General features: G+C 36.9%; 2 protein-coding genes across 7 annotated transcripts in view; one reads left to right on the forward strand and one right to left on the reverse strand.

Annotated features, from left to right (window-relative positions):
- Positions 1–470, reverse strand: part of PDE1A (phosphodiesterase 1A) — a 249,915-nt gene extending 249,445 nt beyond the window's left edge. For 3 of the 5 annotated variants that reach the window (XR_005829343.1, XM_040603798.1, XM_040603796.1), the window contains exon 1: positions 370–469. The gene's annotated coding sequence lies outside the window, so the exon portion shown is untranslated. Of the gene's footprint in view, positions 1–369 lie in introns of all 5 variants that reach the window. The other 2 variants (XM_040603799.1, XM_040603800.1) reach the window with 2 other exon arrangements.
- On the forward strand, positions 122–24,880 carry DNAJC10 (DnaJ heat shock protein family (Hsp40) member C10). 2 transcript variants are annotated; one of them, XM_040603794.1, is made up of 23 exons: positions 122–223; positions 888–1,257; positions 2,856–3,021; positions 4,812–4,862; positions 6,266–6,348; positions 6,530–6,661; positions 7,405–7,498; positions 7,692–7,769; positions 9,053–9,096; positions 9,476–9,613; positions 10,967–11,056; positions 11,808–11,921; positions 12,658–12,772; positions 14,562–14,689; positions 14,961–15,077; positions 16,324–16,425; positions 17,471–17,626; positions 18,961–19,094; positions 20,677–20,730; positions 21,127–21,274; positions 21,729–21,848; positions 23,066–23,182; positions 23,762–24,880. In XM_040603794.1, the coding sequence occupies exons 2-23, from the start codon at positions 1,057–1,059 to the stop codon at positions 23,771–23,773; spliced, it is 2,394 nt and encodes a 797-aa protein (XP_040459728.1). In that variant the 5' UTR covers positions 122–223; positions 888–1,056; the 3' UTR covers positions 23,774–24,880. The 2 variants fall into 2 exon arrangements, with proteins under 2 accessions (XP_040459728.1, XP_040459729.1); XM_040603795.1 differs by lacking the exon at positions 122–223 and adding an exon at positions 739–761.
- Positions 24,881–25,077: the final 197 nt, after the last annotated feature.

Below are 25,077 nucleotides of genomic sequence, written 5' to 3' on the forward strand. Positions count from 1 at the left end.
GAGCGGCCGGGAGCAGCCGAGCCCCCCGCCCGAGGCGGGCGCGGCGGCCACGTCAGCCCCGGAGCCGCCCCGCCCGCCTCCGGCCCCGCGCCGGATCCCGCCGCCGGTCGCCCTTCCGCCCGGCGCCGGGGTGAAGGCGCCGCCGTCCCATGCTGCTCCGCGCCCGGCCCGCTCCGTCTGCCGGCTCCCGCCGAGCCGCCGCCGCTGCCCTCCCTGCAGCCCGGTAAGCGCCGCGCCACCTCCCCGGAGCTCGCCCGGCACCGCGGCCGCGCCAGCGTGGAGGGCGCCGCGCGGCGACCCCGCCCCGGCGACGGCCCCTCGCCGCACACCCCCCCCTCCGGCCGCCTCCCGGCCTCGCGGCGCCGTTACCTCCGGCCTCGCCGCGGCGGGCGGCACCCGGCGGCCCTCCCGGAGGCGGCGGCGCATCCCCGCGTCCCGCCGGCCCCCTTCGCCGTGGCGGGGCCAATCGCGGGTCGTCGGGCCGAGCGCGGGCGGCCGGCGGCGGCTGCCCGGCCTTCCCCGCCAGGGGCCTGGCGGCGGGCCCCCGCCCCGCGGCGGCTGCGGGCTGGCGGCCGGCCGGCCCCCGGGGAGCCGCGTCCCGCCGCGGCGCTCACAGTGAGTCTGAAGGAAAAGTGAGCGCTGCTGAAACCGCCCTCTTCCCGTGTGTGAGCGGCCGGTGTTCGGTGTCGTTCGTAAAGCTCTGCGCGATTACCCCGCTCCCCATGCAGGCAATAGAGGTGGCCTGTCGCTCCGGAGAGCAGGTCACTGGCCATCAGGGAACTTCAGGGGCAGTCCTCACAAGCTGGCAGTGGGGTTCTTTGCTATTGTGTGTTTACTGAAGAAGTAGGAGAATGTATTTAATTGCTCGTTTCTCCCTCTTCTTACAGGTTGTAACTTTTGCGAGAGTTGTGACATGGAGTAGGACAACCATCATTTTGAAGAGCTCCGTCATAAATAGGGCTGAACACCTGTGTATCTGAATGCTGGCGCGTTTACTGGAGACTCTTCCCAACACCTGCTTGAATCAGAACCTGTAAACTTTCCAAAAGCTTCCTAATGGAGTTCCTAGTTTCCAAGGGAGATTATAGTAGATACTTCAAAAGATCTTTACTGCTACTTTCAGTATGTGTAATAGTTCTTGTGTGCACTGATCAGGACTACTATAGTTTACTTGGAGTATCCAAAGAGGCAAGTAGTAGAGAAATACGACAAGCGTTCAAAAAACTGGCATTAAAGTTGCACCCTGATAAAAATCAGGTAAGTTGCATCTTCAGCAGGTCAAAGTTGTTGAGTTAATGGATCTTCATGTTTAAACAGAAAGTGGGTTTAGTTTATCTAAAATGTTTCTCTGTTCTTGTGAAGTAAAGTAATTGCGTGGTAATGTGGTTCAGCTCAGATTTTCTGCAGAAGAAACTTACAAAAAGGGGTAGACTGGTCATATGTGGTTGTGTTGAATTTCAGCAGTATTAAATTGCTGTAGTGAAAAAAGGTGTTGAGATCATTTAATTCTCGATTATGTTTTTGTGACTAGAGGAAAACTTAGGTCTGTACCGTATTACCTGGCTGGTAAACTTTAGCTTAGGGGAACTTACTGTTTCCCTGACATGAAGTGTCATTGAGACTGATATCAGTGTCCAAGTATTGAATAGGACAAAGCAGAAATCCTGGGACTGCCAAGCCTTAACGAGGGAGGGTAATAAGGAGCTGTAGAGTAACTAGAGAAAAAACTGGGAATGGCTCAGTTTATGCTACCATGTTTTCTGAAGTACAAAGGAACCACTTTTAAATTTAAACATCATCAATTTTTCCTCACGATTTCCTGAAATAATTAGAAATTCACAAGAAATACGGGGATTTGGATCTTTATGTGTGCAACTGCATCCGCACAGAGCCCCAGAGGACAGTAATGTACCATATGAGCTCAGGGCCTGCCTGCACTGAGTATGTTGGAGCCTCTGAGATTGAAAGAGAGCGCCAAATTTCAACAGAGTTAGAAATGCCAACTTGTAGGTATTAATTGCAAGTTTTGTTTTCCCTATGTTGATACTTTCAGAATAAACAGATTCTGTAGTTTCCAAAGATGCAAATACTACTAAAGATTTGTCAACAGATTATTTTCGGTGTTAAAGATGATACACAGAAGATGTAGCCATTACACAAATTCCACAATAGTAATTAGTTTCCTATGTATCTAGGTAAATACCTTAAGAATCTTTAAGAAAAAGTATCTTTTGAACGAAGGGTGTAAGCAGAAGTTAAAAGGGTGGGAGAACGCTACAGATTTTGCTCATCACTTTTATACTGCACCAGCTTAGAACCCGAACTGCAGGTTCAAAATGTGTCTGCAGATTTTTCACCGTTTTAGTTCTAAAGGTACCTAGAACCAAAATGCTTTTCAAATAAAAAAGAGTGCCTCTGTCTACACCATAAGATCAGAAGGGACGAATCTGTCTTTAGGTCAGAGATTTTCAAATGAGTGTGGATTCTAGGGGAGTTGAAAACATTATAGAGAAAATAGTATGTCTTCATTCTTGAGTACTTACTTTTTTTTTCCCCTTCCATTGAAGCAAGAGTTGAAAGAAGAGGGATCACTGGAGAATGTTACAACATCCTACCAGTTCGTTCTGTATTTCAGTTGGTACTTTAGTGAGGATGAAGAAATGAGAAGATGCATCTGACTTCAGGAAAGGAAAACTTTACTGTAGTTTGTTGGGAGATCCCAGTGTAATGTCTGCTTCCATCACAACTGACATCTTTAGTAGGGATATAAAAACACTTGCAAAGCTTATTTTCTCAGCATTATATGTACAATATGGTTTATTGATTACTTACTAATTATAGTTTTCCTTACATAGAATGATCCAAATGCACATGAAAATTTTTTGAAAATAAATAGAGCATATGAGGTACTTAAAGATGAAGATCTGCGGAAGAAGTATGATAAATACGGAGAGAAAGGTCTTGAAGATCAGCAGCAAGGAGGTCGTTATGAAAGCTGGCACTTTTATCGCTATGATTTTGGTAAGTTACGATGTACGTTTGTGATTTGCTTACACCAGTCACAGGTAAAGGCAATATTCAGATCTCTTTATGCATTTCTGATGTGTCCTCCAAATTTCTGCCCACTTGGTTGTTCTCCTGTAGCTGTCATTTTCTCTGTGGACCCAATCTTTTATTTACCCTGTTAAAAGTCTACCCAAAAGTACCAAAAATGTAATACTCTGTTTGTCTAGCCTTTTGTTCCTGCTGCTTACCTTTTTATTCGGTTATCTAACTTCTTGGGTTTTTTTAAAGTGCAAAGCCGTTTTTTTTCCTTCACTTAAATTCCAGTATTAGTGTTTCATCAGTCGTCTTTTTGACTCTTCAATGCAGGAAGATGTTTTCTGTTTAGATAAAGTATGCTGAAGTGGATTTTGAGAGATTTTTGCACTGCTAAGCCTGGTTTATATGCAGTTATACAATCAGATCGGTAAAGAGGTAGTAGAAAATGGAAGAATAGTAATGGAATCATACCTAAAAGGATCTTGAGACAAGTTATTTAATGTTTGTCTCAACACATTTTTAGGTAGTTGTAGGGAAAGGCTGGGATAAACTGTTCTCAGAGCTGCTGAGTAAGCTAAAATAGGGAGCTGAAGAACATGGTTTGATTGATATTAAAGAAAAAGCTGAAATGAACGCCCACCTTGGCAAAATTTTTTTCTTATGTGGTTTGATTTAGTATGTCCCAATCTCTAAAAAATGAATGCCTGTGCAAACTGAAATTGAATAAACCAGAGGTACAACTGTCACAGGAAAATACGGAAATTATCCTAAAACTTCTTCAGATAAACAGATTTAAGAAATTTTACCTGACTGAAGTTGCATTGCTTGATTGAGAAACAATTTTCTTGAATGTCTATTAACCAGTAGTTTGGAGAGTGTCTGTATTCTGTATCTATGTTTTTATATATGCGTGTGTATATGCAAATATACAGATATTTTGTATATATATACACAGATGATCGTATATATTATATTACATGATATATAAATGGATAGTAATATAAAAAGTACCTTGTCGCCTTTGGAAATTAATTTCTCTCATTATTTATTTGCATTTAATCAGTGTATACCTCAGGTGAAATGGCATCTCACCATGTTAGGTACTGTAAAAGGTCTGTAGCTATAGTAGCATAATATGATGCTGTCTAATAGTATTTCTGGTCTCTGCACTGCCTTTTGTGCATACTTGAAGTAGTAGACTGTTTTGCAGTGATGTTCTGGGTAGGACTGGTTAGCCTTTTAGAAAAGCTGTCTTCCTTACCTTTATTCTGTCCGCTTTATTCTACTGTGTTCACAAGTGCTGTTAGTGGAAAAGCTTGTGGCTGAAACACCTTTGTGATCTAAATAGTTTAGATAACCAGAGGCTGAGAGAAGGGAGAGCTTCAAGATGTTACATGTAGCACTCTCACTGAGAGCTGAAGCTTCTTGATTTTAACCTGACAACTGGTTGATGTTATTTCTAACAGTCTTGCTGTAACAGTGGTAGTTCAAGTTCTCTGCTCACTTGGTGGCTGGTCTACTTAAACAACAAAAGAACTGTTCTGTTCTGATGGTGACTTTTCTAGCATGAGGGTGCAGGAGTTAGCAAGAGATTAAATAAACTAAGTTTACCTATTACTAAACAAATACAGCTTTGTTGCCAAACTCTTTGCCAGCTTACTGTTTCAACTTGTGTACTGCCTTCTGTCTTGTGAATAAGATGATAGTTTGTGTCTTTGTTTTAAAGATGGCAAAAATAAAAAGCAATTATTGGTGTGTTTTTTTAATAGGTATTTATGATGATGATCTTGAAATTATAACATTGGATAGAGGAGAATTTGGTAAGTTTTAAATAAATAGCTCTATGTTTGACAACATGGCAACCCAAAGAAATAATTTTTACATTCTGAGCTGTACAGATATAGACTTCTATTGCATATCTATGCAAAAAAACTGTCAGAAAATAATCTTCAGATGAGAAAAACAAACCCACCTGTAACGCTTCCTGGTAAACACTAGTTAGTAAGCAGATCAATATCAATAAACAGCTTAGATTAGCTTGAAAGATATTTTGTGAGATTTGTAAGAAGAAATTATTTGAATTAAAATTCTGTTTCTCCTAATTTATCATTACTATCTTTTTTGGTCTCTTGTTTAAAAATTCACTTGATTTTTTCTATTTTTCTATTTATAACTAACTATTTTTTCTAACTTTTCTATTGTATTTGTATTTTTATTTTTTTTAATCCAGTCAATTGTGCCTTGCACAAGAGGTTCAAGAGCAGAAGGTGATAACCAGATATTAAAAACACAGCGAAGTAAAACAAGGTCTAGAAAGACAACACTGTCAGTGGGGATATCATCCAGGTTTTTTACTTTTAAAATTACAGCTGTTCATAACTAAAAGAGACTAGAGAGAAAAAATACTGGATTTTTCATCTGCATTTTGAGTACCGTTTGCTTTGTACAGACTGGATCTACATGCTGAACCAGTTTTGTAAACTGTTCTAACAGCAGAGCCTCATGATGCTCTCCATGAGAACCTGGTCTTACTTTGGTTAATTGATTTGCTGAATCTGTGCATTCTTTGTAAGGATATTTTAATATAGGCAAATATAACTTGGAAAATTCACTATAAAAATTATATCCAAAACCAGAGAGACTGAAAGCCATGTAATTCAAGCTGATAACCTCTATGTGTGTATATTTTGTTGCTGCTGTTTTCTTTTATAAGCAAGAGTAATTACGTTTTCCTTGACTTTTCTAGTAATTATATTAACTTGGATTTTTTTAATTGCTTTTTCACTTATTAGAGAGGGATTCTACATAAAAAGATTGCCTGGTGGAACCTAGAAAATACATAAAGTGATATAAGGAAATGAAAAGTTCTAGCAAGTAAAAATCTTTCAGAAGTCATTTTTTATTTTAAGGGTAACCGGATTTATGCTATCACACGTTTCAGCTAGGTTAATCTGAAGAGAGTACATTTATTCTTAATTAATAGAACAGACGTTGAAAGTCAGGGTGCTGATATCCTCTGAAATACAGTTATTTTTTTTGCACTTGCCTATGGCAGCTAGTATGTGCAAGTGAGGTGCAATCTTTATGCCATCCGAGTTACTGTTACTAACTGTGACATAAATACTTAATTCAGCTTTTAGGGAAAACAATATAGGAAAAATTTACATTATAGATATAACTACATTGTAGATTTGCATTACTTAAAATTCTATTCTCTATCTAGATGCTGCTGTTAACTCAGGAGAGCTGTGGTTTGTGAATTTTTATTCTCCTCGATGCTCCCACTGCCACGATTTAGCACCTACGGTATGTGTAACAAGCAAACATACTTGGAAAATTCATTGCTTTTAGCAGCATAAAACTTAATGAAGTGAGTTCTTACACTGAAACCAAAGACAGCAATTCAAGATGCCAGGAATAAAAGATGTGCTGATTTTTCATAATACCTGTATAGGATTATATCCTTTTCTCCCCCCTTTTTTTCTAGTGGAGGGAGTTTGCCAAGGAGATGGATGGAGTAATACGCATTGGAGCTGTCAACTGTGGCGATAATAGAATGCTTTGTCGAATTAAAGGGATTAACAGTTATCCCAGTCTGTATGTTTTCAAAACTGGAATGGTGAGTGATAAAACTTAGAGCATTTTTAGAGAGATTGAAATCTGGAAGAGTAGTTCTTTAATACTTGTTCAATCGTAGATCTTTTATAAAAAAGATCTTCCTTTTAATATATTACTTCCTTTTAATATACTACTTCTCTCTTTCTTCATCTTTGCTAATTTGATTTAGAAAGTTAACTTAAAAAATAGATATCCGGTTTATACAGTAGTTTTTATGAATCATTTTATTGTGCAACATACCACTTCTGATTTGGGAAGATACTGTCAGCAGCGGTGCTGTAGCAAAGCAGCAAGTCTATCTGAACAGTTTCTCTTACAGTATTGTAATGGACTTTTTCAAATACAAAGAATAGTCTGGTTTTTTTGAGTCTAAAGAATATGACCATGTACCTAAAGAAACTTGGAAATTCCTTCCATAACATTTCCTCCATGCTAGCTGCATTACGTACATCACGCTTTATAGCTGTTTGCTAAGTAGTGGTGCCAGGGGTGGTGTACAAATTGCACTTGAATAGTTGGTTATGTTTTCACAGTGATAAGATTTGAGAAGTTGAACATAGAAATTGTGCATACACTAAATGGGCTGATGCAAGCAATTTTTATTTAAATAGAAATATAATCATTGGGAGTTGGTGTTTCTAAGACTAAATTATCCTTGTGTTGCTGGACTTGGAAAGAAATCACATTACAAAATGTATATAAAAATTAAATTCCAAAAATTCTTTATTCTTTTGTCTTCTATAGCAACCGGTGAAATATTATGGAGACAGGTCAAAAGAGAGCTTGAAGAACTTCGCCATGCAATATGTTACAAGCATAGTCACTGAGTTATGGGCAGGTAATGTTCACGTGTTTTGCTTGAGTTGTTCTTGAAATTGCTTTTACAGTATAAAATGTGGCAGAACCTATCAACTGTTGCTAAGTGTTATTTTTGAGATTTGAAAGTTGTCTGTAATTTGCTAATATACATATAAAACCTTGTTTCATAGTCATGTTTAGTCTCAAACTGATGCAAATTGTTTCACTCTTAGGAAACTTCGTTAATGCCATTGAAACTTCATTTGCTTCTGGTGTTGGTTGGTTGATCACCTTCTGTGCTGAACGTGGGGGTAGGTGTATTAAGAACTTTCCAAATAAGGCAGACAGAAAAAAGTACTAATGTTGATAGTGGCATAATCCCTTTTGCTTCAAATAAAAGCTGTAAAAGATCCTAGATGATCACAGTACTTGGACTGTGGGTCATTTAAGCTCCATTTTAGAGGCAGTTTGACAAAAGGGGTGTTAATAGAAAGATTATGCTATTGAGCGCTGCTTTAATGACTTATGTGACATTACAGAAGCACAAGCGTAACCCCTCAGGAAGGGAACTGGCAGAAAAGGCCTCTAACTTTCCAGCTCGGGCTCAAATGAGAGATACCAGATAAGAACATGTCAGCTTGTCATGGTAGCTGAGTAGAAGAAAGGATGTATCTCCACTTTAAATCACCAATGCTCAAAAAAATACATCAGTATTTTCTCTTAAATTAGGTTTAGACATAGTTTTGGCTCTTACTACTGATGTCATGACGGAGTTCAGATTTGCATTTTTTTTTGTAGCTGTTTATCACTGAATTTCTTGGGATCAGTATTGGATACAGTGTATGAGAAAGTTGGGATCAGTATTGGATACAGTGTATGAGAAAGTTGCCTTGGTTAGCTGGTAGAGCTAAGTAAATGTGCTACACCTTTGACAAATAAAGATTTCTCCGTCTTACAAAGAGACCTTTGTTCTGTGAACTGAATAACTAGAGCTGCAGTCTTGGATTTGCATTTGTAAATAGCTTGATTTCAAGTTGCAGTCCTTTTGATATTAAATTTTCAACTTCGGTCCAGTTAAAGTGAGCTTGATGCATATTCTTATTTCAGAAAAAAATCTGCATCAGAAGGTAACTATTGAAAGTCTGGATGGGTAATTACAGCATATGATGTATTTATTATAGTGAGTTATGATTTGAATCACAGAAAATTGGTCTTTCCATTGAAATCTCATTTGAAGTCAATGTATAAATACCTCTTGGGGTTATTTTTTTTAGAACATTGATCTTGAAGACATTTTAAAGGTCAGTCTTAGTATAGCAAATAAAATACTAGGGTTTTTTTAATGACAACTCCGTTGATGAAGCAAGACAATGTTATTCACGTTATTTTTAACTTAAGATTAGACAACCATCAAGTGTTCATTACTAGATGCTACAACTTCAAGTCACTGAAATACTGGATGAATAGCCAGGAAGTGTGCCCTTTGAAATGGTCACCTTTTTAGGGAGGAAAGGGGTAATTTTAAACAAGAGTAGGTTTAGTGCATTAATAATTTGAAGTTTTATGTTGTAAATAAATCACTTCTATTTTGCAGATTGCTTGAGTTACCAAACGCGCCTTAAGCTAGCTGGCATGTTGGTAAGCAGCGTTTCACTTTGAAAGCATTACTTGTTATATTTAAAACAAATTAACAGAAGTGAAAGCTTCAAGTTGTAGCTAAAACTCTCATTGAGCTTAGTGGAACCAAGTTTTCATCCATTAACTTTCAGAAGAGAAGAGTGATATATCTTTGACTTACTAGCAATTGGAATAACACTAAATTGTAAGATAATTTTGTGAAATATGAATGAATATTAATTAATGAATTACAGTGTGGTTTCCTTCCATTTTCTCGATGTTGTATATAATTGTTTCTGTTGGGATTTTCAAAAACATTTCTGACCCTGAAATTGAAAAATAATCTTCTCTGGTTTTGTGTCAGTTTTGTGGTTTTATTTATTTTTCTTTTTTCTTACAGGAAGGTCTTGTTAATGTAGGCTGGATGGACTGTGGCACCCAGGGTGAGCTTTGTGATAATTTAGATATCTCATCTAGTACTACAGCATACTTTCCACCTGGAGCCACCATAAATAACAAAGAGAAAGGAGGTGTTTTGGTACGAGTTGTTCCTCAACTGTTCTGTATCTAGATAAAATAAGGTGATGACAAAGGAATGTGTAAATAATTTTCAGACTGATTATATACAATTGAAAAGATACTTTTTTCTTCTAAGCTTGGATGCCCTGGTATGAGTTTGTATCCCTCCTGGCTTCTAAGGCAGCGGTCCCCAGTTTGCTGGTGTGCTTGAAGAGTGAACAGGAGCATGCTGCAGCCTGGAGCTCTGCCTAGCCACCTCAGGAGCCTCCACGAGCAGCTGTGGGAACACGGGGTGGGATGTGCTCTGTGACAGGCCCAAGAGCTAGTTCTAAAGCTGCTCTGCTACCCAGCTATCCGGGGCAAATTTGGGGGTCTCCTCTCCCAAGTAACAAGTGATAGGATAAAAAGAAATGGCCTCAAGTTGCACCAGGGGAGGTTTAGATTGGATATTAGGAAAAGACTTTTTGTTGAAAGGGTTCTCAAGCATTGGAACAGGCTGCCCAGGGAAGTGGTCTTTTAATGCCCTGGCAGTAGATATGGTGCTTAAGGACGTGATTTAGTGGTGGACTTGGCAGTGCTAGGTTAACCATTGGACATGGTGATCTTAAAGGTGTTCTTCAACGTAAACAACTCTACAGTTCTGTGATTTGCCACATGCCCCACATTTTTATTCCAGAAGGAGTGTGCCCTGGGTATCACGAGTTTGAGAAATACTACTCTGAGCGGAGTACTGCTGTGTGATAAAAGTACTCCTACGATGTCTGTCAGTATGGATTGTATTGTTCAGCCCTGTTCTAATATTGCAACCTCCTTCTGGGTTTGTGTGGTAGTTTTAACTTCCTTAATTAATGGGAGACACTTTTCAGTTTGAAGCACGGCTTGTTCCTTTATTGTCGCTACTGTTACCTGTATCTTTAAAAGGAGGAAATTAAATTTGTAACCTACTTATTTTCAACCTTGTAACTTACCAACTCTTGAGTTACGGATTCATATTACTTCCTAAATTTTTTAAATTACTGAAACTTGCATATCTGTACAGTACAGTTAAGGAAGGCTGTAAGACTAGATTGGAGATCAACTTGATTGTCAAATTTGGCTTGAAATTTGAATTTTAGCCCCCATTTTGACAAAAGGTGATATTTTGAGTTTAATATTGTAGGAAAAGCTAAAAAGCAGTATTCTGAGAGTGATGTTTGTTAAATTATATATATGCAAAAGAAGTCGATCAAATAACATGTTATTAACTGTACCCTACAGTTGATGGCAAGGAACAAATCAGAATAATTTCCCTGACACTTTGAGTACTAATCATCAACAGTCAGGTTGATGTTTGTAATTCCTTATAGTAAACACAGTTAACCTTTTTTCCTAGTTTCTTAAGTCCTTGGATGCCAGAGAAATATATCAGGAAGTAATGCAGCATCTGCCGGACTTTGAAGTTATCTCTGCAGCATCGTTAGAGGTAAATTTAAAAAAAAAATTAAGATTTCTTTAAATAATGTACTTTTGTATCTTTATCATTACTTTTTACACTTTCAAATCCTGTTGACACAACAACCTAATATTTGTTTAACTGAAAATTACTTTTTTTCTTTGTAGCCAAAATTATTTAACATTGTTTGTCTGTGTTTACTTTTGTTGTTTAGCAAAAAAACAAAAGCAAGGGAGGGGTTTTATTTAATAGGAAAATAGAAAACCACAGAAATTGCTATTGCAACTTACTTGAAAGTTACAATTGCAAAGTATTTTAAAAATTGACTACATTGTAGAGAATGTTCTAAATTTTGTCAGTAATGTAAGAGAGAAAAAAAAAAACTTGTTGATCCATGATAAGTTATGTATGAACTGAAATTGGGAGTCATAAATGTTACTCATGTCTTAGAGGAAAAAGAAGAAACCTCTTTTCATACTTGTAGTAGCATTTACCAGCTTGATCTACAACAGGAAACGCAAAAGGAAACAAAAAGTGTAGAAGGTAGCATGTATCCAGCTTTTTTTTCAGAATTTTTTTTCCTCTTTCCCTCTTACAAGACAGTAAAAGGAAATTTAGTGGAAGGACTACATGAAAGAATTTGTTTAGTGTAGGAGGTCATTTGGAGATCAGCTGAATAATTGAGTGTTTGCCTTTGTAAAACATAAAAGGAATTTACAAGTTAGTGTAAGTTGGGAATAATTTTTTTGTGTGTGGTTTTGTTTTGTTCCTTTATTTAAAGGACCATCTGGCTCATCACCGATGGCTGCTTTTCTTCCAGTTTGGGGAGAGTGATAAATCAAATGTACAGGAATTTAAGAAACTTAAGTTTTTACTTAAAGATGAACATATTCAGGTAAGTGCTCACTCATCTAATGTGAAGTACCATTTACATTCAGAGAACAAGTTATGTTTTTCATTATTATCAGCTGTTCCTATCACCTGTGGTACTGAAAGAGATACACTCTCATATGGTATATCTGTCATAACATTTTTAATTTAAAGCAAGCAGTGAAGTTTCCCATACAGTTTGAATCATTTAAAAGTAGTTAGGAAATACTTATCTTTTAAATCTGCTCTCTCATGGGAAATGCTGCAGATCTCATTCAGTTAACAATTAAAAGTTAACACTTCAACAACAAATGTATATGAAACTTTATTTTAATTATTCACAAAACCCTATAATTGTCTTGAAAGTTTTCTTAATAAAAAAATCAAATTCAAACTTTGTACTGAAGACATATGGATTGTGTTAATCTGAGGTATGTATTTTTGAAAAATTGTTGCATTGACTAGAAAAATTTTAATGTCAAATCTATTTTAGGTGTCTTTTTGCATCCTTGCTATTTTATTAGAGGGTGAAAAAAAGAGGATTCTTTCAAGATTTTATTCCCCATTTTGGCCTTTAATTTAAAAATTAGCAAGCAACCTAATACAGCTGTGCTAGTAGTTTTCCTCAAACATCATAGTTAAGACCTCTGCTTACTTTTCCATATTTTTACCTTTTCTTCCCTACTCTTACTGACTTTCAAAATATGTTAATCTATATAAATTAGGATACTGTAATTAAAATGGCACTGTCTGTTAATTAGGTTGGCAAGTTTGACTGTCTTTCTTCACCAACCATCTGCAACAAACTATATGTCTATCAGCCTTGTTTAGCAGTCTTCAAAGGAAAAGGAACTGGAGATTATGAAATTCATCATGGTAAGGGAAACTTTGACAAATTCAAGTCATTACATAATCCCTTTGAGATGACACTATCTTTGGCCAAGTGCATTTGTTTTCCCAAAGAACCGTTTTGTAGTTCTGGTATTTGCTAATTTTCCTCTGACCTTACTGTAGCCTTGAACAAACCTACCAATTCCTGTTTTTTTTTTCCTGGGCAAGCCAAGGGATTTATTTTGTCTTTATTATCCTGCCTGTTTCAGTGTCATTTACACAATTACATACAAATGAAATCTCTGAAGCTGATCAGGACAGCTTATACTTTGAGTAGGATAACCACAGTGGTGTAAGGCACACACTTCACCGAGGCCTAACATGCTAGTTACACCGTGCTGCCAAGCTGAGAAGCTCAGGATTTGATTATATGTCTCACTGCACTAAAACTAGTTCCATGTTTTGTTGGCTAACATCCAAGAAAATCTGTACTGAGACTTTTACCACTTACTTTCATTTCCAAAGTAGTAGTTTCCTTCCAGGAAAGGTTGGAACTTTGTTACTATGTACCGCTGAAAGGATTCAAACATACTGGTTGAAGAACTGAGCCTGAAGCAAAACCTGTAGCTTGCAGCAATAGGTGTAGCTTCATCCAGAATGCATCATCACAAGGCAATGATGCAAGATGAAGTTCTCATTTTTCAGCCTCTGAAGTATTAGAAACAGCTTGCTAGAATTAAGTTTCAACCCCAGTACTGTAATAAAGGAGGAAAGTTTTTGACCGCTTCGAAAAGATCAGTTGTATCTAAGAGGGAAAGATGATTTCATACATTTAATGGTTCCTGCTGGGAAAAGCCTTCTATACTTTTTGCAGTTCCCCCTCCTGCAAAGAAGCCAAGAAAGGGTTATATACATACAGCATTTTTAGATCTCTTTATAATGGCATAGGTTACAAATAATGTAAGAGAAATACATAGGACTACAGTGCATACCTTCTTTTCTGAATGGTTTGGTTTACTATTTACAAAATAGATGGCATCTAGAGCATTTGCAAGTCATCTTGCTCCAGTATTCATAACAATGAATATGCGAAAGAATCAAGCTTTTTTATATGCCGTGTTGAAGAGCTTTCAGCAGTTTAAAAGCTTTTTAATATGCTGTGTTGAAGGGCTTCAACAGTTCAAAATCTAAGAACCAAAATAAATCTTACTAAGTCACTGTGCAGTGACTTCAGATTTAGTTACCCTGAAGTTCTTATTCTCAGTTCATTTCAAGACACAGACTCTCATTTCTGCTGACAAGTATGTTGAAGGGTATGAAGAGATTTGATCTTTTCCCACTGGAGCTGTGTCAGCAGGAACTTCAGTTACAACTAAATAGCTGTGACTTACCAATATAATTTATTTTGCTTAAAGTTTTCAATACCTTTGCCAAGGCAAGTGTATCTAGAACAGTAACTTTTAATTCCAACAAACACTAGTAAGATGGTATAACAGCCAACAGACCATTCAAAAAAACCAGTCATTTTATTTGACAAAAACATGTTATGTCTTGGATAAAACATTTATTTGGCTAATATTGGGTAAATATCCAGTTTAATATTTAGCCAAATATCAACTATCACCTAGAGTATGTCTTTCCTGTGTAGGTTAGGACAGTTGAACATTGTCATCCTGTGAAAAAGCAAGCCAGTACCTGTCTAATTTATTTAGGCATGCCATGTTTAAAGATCAGCCAAGGGAACTATGGGACTCGTGTTGCTGCGGCTAAGGTTTTTTTAACGAAATCTCTCATAGAGAAGAATAAATTTTCCTTTTTACATTGCTCTTTGAAGGAAAGAAGATCTTGTATGACATTGTTGCATTTGCCAAAGAGAGCGTCAACTCTCATGTTATCACACTGGGACCTCAGAATTTTCCTGACAAAGAGAAGGAACCATGGCTAGTGGATTTCTTTGCACCGGTAAATATGTAGTATCTACATTTCCCTTCTTCTAAAATCTGTTAGGTAACTGTAACAAAATACTACCAGTATCTTGAAAGTGTCCTCCGTCATCATGAGATGGTACTGTAATTTCTCATTCCTTGGCAGCACTAGTTCCTATTCCGTGTGGGTTTTGTATTGAGTGGAGTCTGTGGTCAAAGCAGCATATTATCCATCTCAAACCGTGTACGTTCCCTTGAGAGCCAACTGCAGGGAAAGCAATTGCACTTACTTGCATTTTATTTTCTAGTGGTGTCCTCCTTGTCGAGCTTTGTTACCAGAGCTGAGAAAAGCATCAAAACATCTTTATGGTCAGCTTAAGTTTGGAACACTAGACTGTACTGTCCATGAAGGGCTTTGCAACATGGTAAGATGCAGAAACTTTTTTTAAAAAAAAAATCCTTTCAAAGAATATTATTTTTCTTCTAGTTGGGGGCAGTGGGATGGGGGCAGACAATGCCTGTTCTTTAATATTACTTTCTTAAACGGTAGTAAACAAAAAGGGACACTTGTATCATTGTTTTCAAAGGAGCAAACTATGTAACCACTACAGATAATAGATTAATGCAAAATACAAGTCACACCTTGTTCTGATTTCATAGTGTTGTTGGAAGACTCTGGAAGTGTCAGAATTTAATAATTCCTGGGGTTTTTAAGAGGAAAAAAAGAATTAAAGCAGACCCAGAAAGTTTTTCCTAGTGTGTATATACATATGTACATGCATTCTTTTTGTTCTTCACATAGAAGTTTAAAAAACAGTAAAATATTTTAAAACACAAGTTTTATACTGATATAATGCTCTTTGAAGGTGTCTGCAAAACCACTTCTAATTCAGTTCAACCTTAACTGGCTTTGCTTTTTGTTTTATAGTGCTTAAGTAGTGCAGGATCAATTTCAAATTAAAAGAAAGTTTATTATTTACCAATTTGCATTTTATTTAAAGATATAGTAATGGAATTAATTTTAAAAAAAATCTTGACTAGTTTTTCATGTTTAAATTTACTTAACTTTTACTTCAGTGAATTTATTGTGGTAGAAATTACTGTCATTACTTTTCCTGAATTCCAGAAAATCCCACATTTTGACAGCTTTCCTGCAACTGGCAGGAAATTTTTTTAATTTTATTTTTCACAAGAGCTTTTTACATTAATGTTTTATTTCTCTTTAAAATGTGAACGTCTTAAAACACATGAAAAATAAGCAAAAAAGGACAAACTTTTTTGTTTTATTTAGATGTATTTACACACTGAAGAATTCAAATCATTGAAGCATCTGTGTTCAGTAGTAAACAATACTGTTATTCATACAGTACAAGTATTTGCACCTGAAGACTGGGAATAGCTTTAAAGTTAAGGCTTAGAAGGCCCATGGATTAATTCCTTTATTGTGGAGCACAGCAAAAGGACTACTGGCTGGTTTTCAAATTCAGAACAAACTGTGCCATCTCTGAATACAATTGGCAACCTACCTGTACTGATTTGTATTGTTTCAAACTCCCATTTGCACTGTACAAACTGTACAGCTTAGCAGTTGTGAGCCACCGATACCAATGGCAGTTAAAGTACAAGAAGCCTAATCGTTCCTTGCAATTTCTTATTGTTTGTTTTTGTCAGCATAACATTCGAGCTTATCCAACAACAGTTGTGTTCAATCAGTCTGATGTTCATGAATATGAAGGACATCACTCTGCTGAGCAGATCTTAGAGTTTATAGAGGTATGTAAATTATAATTCTCATTGCATGCTCTGTATGCAGCTTATCCACAAACTTGTTCTTTAGTTGGAAGAGTCCAAGATTTTTATTTTTTAAAAATAATAAGACTAGTAAGATAAAGAGTGGGAAAAAACCCAACCTTTTGGGCAAGGGAAGTGATCCAGCAACTGTCCGTCTGGGACTTGACACCTGATGGAATAATTTCCTACTCTGTCGAGTAATTTCTTCGAGATCATTAGCAAATAACTTAAGATTCCTTCCAATCTGCAGAGTAATAGTAATGATTTCTATCTCATAGAGAGGATAAAGAAATTAAAGGCATGAAGTGCTACAATATTACAGTGAAAATGCCTCACGTACACACCTTAACATAGGAGGTTCACATTTTTGTCAATTAGCTTGCTGCCCTCCATGCTTCTCAGCTGTTTCTTAGTCTGTCTTAACTTGCTGAACTGCAAATCGTTGGTACTTGTCATTGTTGCTGCCAGAGTTCTGGCACCCATCTTTCCTCCAGCATTCAGGTTCTCTCACTGCTAGATCTGCAGAGTGTTTTCTGCTCTTTGAAGAGACTATTTGTTCTCTCCAGGTAGCCCAGGAAAAGCAGGTGTAATAGCACACATGCAGGAACAGGTGGACATAGTCTTTTTCAGCTGCTATCCAGAGGCCCCTAGTGCACCAGAAGAATACATATGGTGTTGACAGCCTAAACAGCATGGCTGAGTCTCATAATGCCTGTTCTTGCCAAGGAAGCTGAATTTCTTGCCTTTTGCGGCCCTTTTTGGAGAAGAGGTAGAAAACTTTTGCAGCCTGGCTATAGTTTTTTGATCACTTTCCTCAACAAATCAGGCATGTGATTGTAATGAAGGGATGATTTCTGATGCTTCCATGCCTTTCAGTGGCATGGAGTCCTCCCTACCACAGCATCAAGCATATTTCACTAAAAGACAAACATTCCCAGGATTTGGTACAGTCTGTTTGTATGTGATGGCACTGGATATGGGATAATTTGTTCTTGCAAAGTATGTATATAAGCTGTCTTCACTTTAGGATCTTAGGAATCCATCGGTGGTCTCCCTAACACCAGAGACATTTGTTGAATTAGTTCAGAGAAGAAAACGAGAGGAAATCTGGATGGTTGACTTCTATGCTCCATGGTGTGGACCTTGTCAGGCTTTAATGCCAGAATGGAAAAAAATGGCCAGAGTAAGTGACATTCAAATATTTCTCTGCTTTTGTGTCTTCTTCTGTGCAATTATTGAGATAGTACAACTGCTGTCTTAGAGATCTGTCAGCCAAGAAAGACTAGTGATTAATACTGGGGACAAACAGGGACTTCCTACCTGATGACAATTTTAGATTGTTTCAAATACAACGTTTTTCTTTAATTTTTTAAAAGTTCAGTACATCGATGTTGTATGCCAGCTTTTTCCTGTTGATACATGTGTGTTTTCCAAGAAAAGATTCATAGTAGCTAACTTTCATCGATGCTTAGTGCTTTATATAGACAACAGCTCTGCATTTGTTTAAAACAAAATATGAAAAAAAAACCATTTGTCCATAAATAAGAATTGGTTGAAATAATTTGCCGATTTATTCTCAGTATTCTTTATGATCATTAGTCATTTTAGGATAGCACGTAGACCTCCGAGAAACCTCTGACTTGAATTTCAGGTTAAAGGAATTCGGTCTTCTGCATCTTAATTATTTCCTGTACTAGGAAGACTCTTTTCTGAGCTCTCGTTTTCTTCACTGAAAGTAAAGAAATGTTAAACATACACTTTCAAGGCTCATTGTCAGTTAGCTGAATTACACACACATCAATATGGAATTGTTGGGATTGGGGAGGGTGTTGTTGTTTTGCAGGGTCATTACAATGTTCTCTCATTTGCAAAGGTAGTATTACCTTAATGAAAACCATCTGGGTCTTCCTGGACACGTTACCAGGAATTTGAACTAGAAACTTTAGGTAAAAAAGACAGGGCTTTGGAAAAAATTCCATGACTGTCAGACATTTAGGAGTTCTCGCCAGGATTCTGTATTCTAGTCAAATGTCTGTGAAGTGTCAGTAGCTCTGTAGTACGTGTTCAGTAATCATCAGCTTCCCTGCCCGTGTCACGTGGTTTGGGCCTTTGCAAGAAATAGTGTGGTCAAGACACAGGTCAGCTGTGCAACCGATAGCACATCCGTACTGTCATAATTACTGAGCCTAGGATATGAAACACGGTAACAGGTAGTTCTGATACTAAATAATCACTCATATGCACCTTTGAGGCAAGGCAGGTGCCTCATGAGCCCTGTGCAGGCAGCTTATACTCAAATACATGTGCATGACAGGAATGCACCTGGCTGGCTGCCTTTCATTAGGTGCCAGTGACCCATCTACAGGTAGGAAGAAAACCATGTGATAATCTTGGTTTCTTTTGTTGGGTGTTTGTCCCCAACTAAGTGATTAAGACTTACATTCTGAAGCATTACTGAACTTGTAGTACAATTGATTAGCATATTTGATTGTAGGTTTTCTTGGGGTTTTTTTTCAGATGTTAAATGGATTAATCAACGTAGGCAGTGTGGATTGTCAAAAATACTATTCTTTCTGTCACCAAGAAAATGTTCGGGGATATCCTGAAATAAGACTCTTCCCTCAAAAATCAAACACAGCTCATCAATATTTGTAAGTAGGTTTACTTCAGTTTGGGAAATGTTAGATGATGTGGAACAAGACAAATAAATACCTTCCGTTCTGTAGAAAAGGCTCGTCACAGCTGTTAAAGCAGGCTGTTACGGTATTACTTTTATATTACTATTATATTATGTTATGATACTACTTTTATATTACTATTATAACATTACTGTGCTAGATATTACTGACTTTGTTACTTCAAACTAGTGCCATTCTATTATGCCATTTCATTTCAGTAATTTGAACTGAGACTGCTTCAGGAATCTTAATTTTTATTTCTTGTTATTTATTGATTTGCAGTTTTCTAACTTTAATTGCCTGTAAAGTCGATTATTTAAATCATATAATATAAAAATACTACTAGGCCTAATTGATTGCAGCTTTATCTTTAGGGAACAGTGATGTAGCCATCTGATCATCCCCCCTGCCAACGGTCTGTTAGGATAGACAATTTTTGCAAAGGTGCTATCTCTAGTTATCCCATTCACTGTGTCATTAGTGCGGAAGCATTAGTCATTAACAAAACAAAAAAAAATTCTATGGGAAATAAAATGTGGCCAAAAACAAACAGCCTGTCCCCTCTATTTCACAGTACTGTTCAAAGATCCAGGGATTTTGGGAAGCACATGCATATTTAAAGATAGATAACCATCTGAAATAGCAGATGTTTTGCTTCATTATTTTACAAACTGGAAAGTTCTATTAAGTGTTGGCAGAGAATAAACTGTAATGCCTCTCTATCATAGTGTTAAACAGTAGACTTCAGTAGCTTTAATCATTGGAATGCTTGCTTTTACTCAGTTCTTCTAGAAGAAGTTTCTTTGAAAAGCAGATATTTTTCTTGGTGAAAACAACTAAGTTGGTGAATATGACTGTTAAGTGCCAAATTCCTAATCACAAGTGAGCTATTTCCTGCAAAAATAAGGAAGTCTGTCTCTTAAAATAAAGATCACCCAAAACTATCAAGTCAGATTTTGACCAGGTAACTCTATTGAAAAATACTTCATTATAAAGTTGTAAATTACTGGATATGAATCCTGAATTAATCTTTTTTTCTAACCTGCCACTGGAATTTCAAAACTAAGCAAATGTCCTGGAAGTCCAAGTAACCAGTTTGCCTGGCTTTTCTACTGTCACATTGATGGAAATATATATATATATATATATATATATAAAATTAATAACTCTGTTCTTGTAATGAATGAACATAAATTAGGAAATATATAAGATGTTTCAATTTAATTCTCATGTTTCTTCAAGCCTGCAATTTTATCTGGAGTTATTACTGAAAATCTTTCATTCTAGCTATCAAAGCTTATGTGCTCCAAATCAAGTTTCTTGCTCTCTTGACATAGAATTTTCTTCTCTTCGTCTTCTAGTCCTTAATTCTGTATCTTTGAATTGTATTAATAAGAGTTTTATTTATTCAGATTTGAAAGCGAGGTAGAAATACATCCTAATACATCTGCATTTAAGTTCATTATTTTGTCATCTCCACTCTACGGAGTGTTTTTTCAAACAATGCAAACTACTGTGCAACTGGATTTTTGTTTTCTTTTTAATCTTTTAATAGTAGCTACAATGGATGGCACAGAGATTCATATTCACTGAGAGGCTGGGCATTGGGGTGAGTTACTGCATTAAACTTTGTTCACAAGCTGCTTATATAGTTTGCTTGCTAGGAAAAATTAATGTTTAAATGCTCTGTAAATCAAGAATTAGAAACATTCAGGTATATGTATTGATCAAATTGAGATGTTAAAAGTTTCCACATCTTTTGATTCAAGTTTTTAAAATATGGAGAAATAGCATATTCCTTACTGTCAACCCATTTTCTGAAGACCATATTATTATTCTGTCTTCCACTTTTACAAAGCAGTTGTCTTATAGTACAAAGGGTAAAAGTAGGGATTTTCAGACTAGTAATATTCTTTATTTCAGAAATTTTTCTTATGCTTAAATGGAATTTGGGTATGTTTTAAAGTTTTGAATGGATTATGACTGTTATTTTTCTGTTCCACAGATATTTACCACAGGTGTCTGTAGACCTGACTCCTCAGAGTTTTACAGAAAAAGTTCTCAATGGAAAAGACCACTGGGTCATTGATTTTTATGCTCCTTGGTGTGGACCTTGCCAAAGTTTTGCTCCTGAATTTGAGATCCTTGCAAGGGTAGGTTTTTAACTGTATTAGCGGATTGTTATAGTGGTAATGGTTAAAATACAATTGATTGGCACTTTCTTTCTTAGCAATCATCCAAAAATCACATACCCCCAGTGAGCCTCCTTCTCACTGAAAGTCCACGCCTGTAGGTCCCACTTGCCAGTGTGCATTGTCCCTTGCACAGACCCTCTATGGGGACAGATTTCAGCTTATGATGAGGTGACCTTTGGAACCGTGATGTGCTTTGCCCTCAATTCAAGTAGTAGTGCTCCGCTGAACACGCAGGGACTTCTCATACAAGGTTAACAGTCTGAGAAGCAAGCAGGCAACTAGCCTTGAGATATTTAAAAGATTTGAGCAACACTTTTTGTTTACTTCCAGCTGCGCTGCTGGCTTATTCATGATTTGCTTAGAGTCACGCATGGAAATGTGAAGTTTGTTTCTAATACGCATTTCTTTTTAGAATGTTAAAGGAAAAGTAAAAGCTGGAAAAATAGACTGTCAGGCGTATGCTCAGACCTGTCAAACAGCTGATATCAGAGCCTACCCTACTGTTAAGTTTTACCCCTACCAAGGAGCAAAGGTAAAGTGTTTCCTTTGTGTGCGCTACTGAATGGGTACTGTTAGTAGATCCATTTCATGTCGCAGTAAGACTTAAGAGATTATTTCTGTAACATATTAAAGTGCATTATTTCAATATTCTGGAGATGCAGTAATAATAAATTTCAGTAGTACTTAAAATAGTAGGACAATGATAACGTAAAGTTTATTATTTTTCAATAACACATTGTTACTGTAACAGAACAGTAAAATGTGGGCTTAACTAGAACCAGGGTTTAATTTTTCAGGGATCTCATGTCACAAAGTGTTTTTCAACCTTAACTAATTCTACCACTGGCTACCCAAAAGCAGGAAAAGTCTCTCTCCAAATGAAATACAGACAACTTCGTTTTGGCTAAGGAGAAATCTCTTTCAGTGTAATCGCAGTATTTCATTATAATTATCACTTGAAAAATGATTTTAAGATTGAAAAATGACTAAAAATACTGTGTTCTGTCTCAAAAATAAACCTTATCAAACCATTTCAATTATCACTGTGACTCTGAAATCAACATATGCTAGTAGCAGATCAGTAGTAATAAATTAAAAAATTGAAAATTATCCAAATAGGTCTAGGAAATTGCCTTTATTCTGGTAAAACTACTAAATTACAAGAATCTTATAGTCATCTTTTTAAATGTATCAATGCTGAAGAGAAATATTCAATGCATTCCAATAGTTAAACCAGTTCTTTTAATTATACTTTCCTTTTCTTTTTTTAACTGAATCTATTTTGGAAAGTTTTAGAAATCCTTCTTGCCCCAATCCCATCAAATTCAATGAGACTTTTCTGTGGTGAGGAGGAATGGCTTTCCAGCTCTCCATAGTAGCGACCCACACAGACAGATTTCACGAACAGAGATTACAAAGTGGCAGACTTTGTAATGGTTGTCTACGTTACTGAGCTGTATAAATGTGAGAAAATTATAACTATTTCAGGTTTCTTGTAAGGATCAAGACAAAATCTACGTAGTTCAAATCTTGTGTCATTTTGAAAACTAGCAGCCAAGAGTGGTTCTTACTATAATTAGCATTGTTTAAAAGGAGCTAAAAATATACCTGTGAATCATAAATCAACTTGCCAGAGCTACCCTGTCTTCCTCCCTGCACTCCTCTTGAATTTTATCTGAAAGTAAGCAGATTTTCTATTCGGTGTAGAGAATGGTTAATGCTACACAATTTTTAATATTTTTTTCCCAGAAAAATGTTCTTGGGGAATATATAGACAGCAGAGATGCAAAAGGTATTGCTGACCTTTTGAATGAAAAATTAGAAGCAATTCAAAATAAAGGAAAAAGAAAAAAATCTAGAAATAAGGTAAGAATACTTGTTGTGGGGCCTTTTGCAAAAGACTGATATTATTGTAAAGAATAGCTGCTTTAAATGAAGTTAGTATTTGCTCTTTGTCTGTGAAATATTAAATGCTGTATCTTCAAATAGTACCAGGTACATCTTACTTCCAGTTGTGTTTTGGTCACTGTTACTTATTCAAACTCAGTTCTCCCCTGTCCAGAGGTGTAGCAGAGAATACTGCAGCTGCAACACTAATTATGCCAAGACCCAGCAGAACTTAGATATCCACAGGACATATAGATGTTCATGGGACAGCTGCATTAAACATAAGATGGTTGAGCTGTACTGTATCCTTAAGTGTCATCCTTAGACTAGATTTAGCAAGCAGGCACCAAATTACAGAGGCTGGTTAGTGCAAGAATGGGATTGACATTTTAACTCGGAAGTACCCTGAATTCTATTTAAGAGAAGCAGTTTTCCAATTGAGAAATTAGTACTACAGAGAAGTCTAAAATCACAGGAAAAAACTGCCAGTAATCTTGTTTTGTTTTTGTTTTTTTTATTTGTACTTTCAGAATAACTTGTTTATTTTCCTGTCACTAGGATGAACTCTAAGTGGTACTGGAGGTAGATATGACTCGAAATATTCTGAAGCTGTGAATATAGAGGACACCATGAGGAAAATACGAGGCTGATTACTTTCATGACAGGAGAAAAGAGATGAAAACTAGTTTGACTTCACAGGCATATGTGATTGTATGAATTCTGTTAAACTGTGGGGAGATGAAAGCATTTTGGTGGAAGCGTTCAGTGTTTCTGCAAATGAATTCTGCATGTCCCTCTTCTGACAAACCAGCTCCCCTCGTCCTAGTCAAAACATTGGAGCTGACCAGAAATATGGACTGTATCACTTTTGCCTACTCATTTACTGGTTCCTTATATTTTTCTGTCTCTTTTCAAACTCTTTTTGAATGTGGCACTCAGCCTATGGCTGAATATGCACTCGAACCACTCTGCAATGCAGAAACACAATGAGGGATTGTCTATTTGAAAGACAGTTTTACCTGATGATTATTCTGCTTTGGGGTTGCATTATGTCTAGTCAAATGTTAATAAATAAAATCAAGAATCGGTAGCAGGACAGGTTTGTTGAATTACATTTGCTTCTGCCCTGGAGTGGATGACTATGTTGTGGCACTGGTGGTGGTGCCCCGATGAAGAGAGCTTTGAAGAGCTTCTTTAGTTGTTTGGTTTGGTGGGGGTTTATGTTGGTGTGGGTTTTCTTCTTTTTTTAAATAAGGAAAAAAAGTCAAGGACTTTAAACTCAGTGTTTCATGGGCTTCCACAATTTCAGTTATGTCATTGAAGCATCTGATTAAGTTATTAGGTCATAACTTTATTATTGTCTTTTAAAATATGAATGTATTCTGTGGGCATATTAATCTTTTTTGGTATTACCACTTTTCTCTGCAGACATGTTTTGGAGGTTTTGTTTTTTGTATTATCTTTAGGCAAGCAGGAGAGCAAGTGCCTTTTAATAATGGACACTGTACATTGTCTCCTCATACATGTTAATAGAATTCCCACTCTTTAATCTTTTCAATAGCTTCTCAGTAGACAAGAAAAATGACAAAGGACAACAAAACAACTGCTGCATTTAGAGTTCAAAGTTAAAATGTTTCACATTTTCAATAAAATGCTGCTGAGACCTTGTCAGATGAACTTTTCTCCCTGCTCTTCATGGATTTAGAGTTGGCATGACTAGTCACTATAGTGTGAGTATTATAATTTGTAAATACATTATTTACAAGTAATTTATTTTATAAAGAAGGCAGCAAGAAATAAAAGGAAGAGGTTCTCGTAACTTTGAGCCATTCACATGGTTCTTCCCCTGTGTTCAGGGCTGCCACTGTTGCTTT

This window comes from Falco naumanni, chromosome 8 (genome assembly GCF_017639655.2).
Source record: "Falco naumanni isolate bFalNau1 chromosome 8, bFalNau1.pat, whole genome shotgun sequence".
Lineage (NCBI taxonomy): Eukaryota > Metazoa > Chordata > Aves > Falconiformes > Falconidae > Falco > Falco naumanni.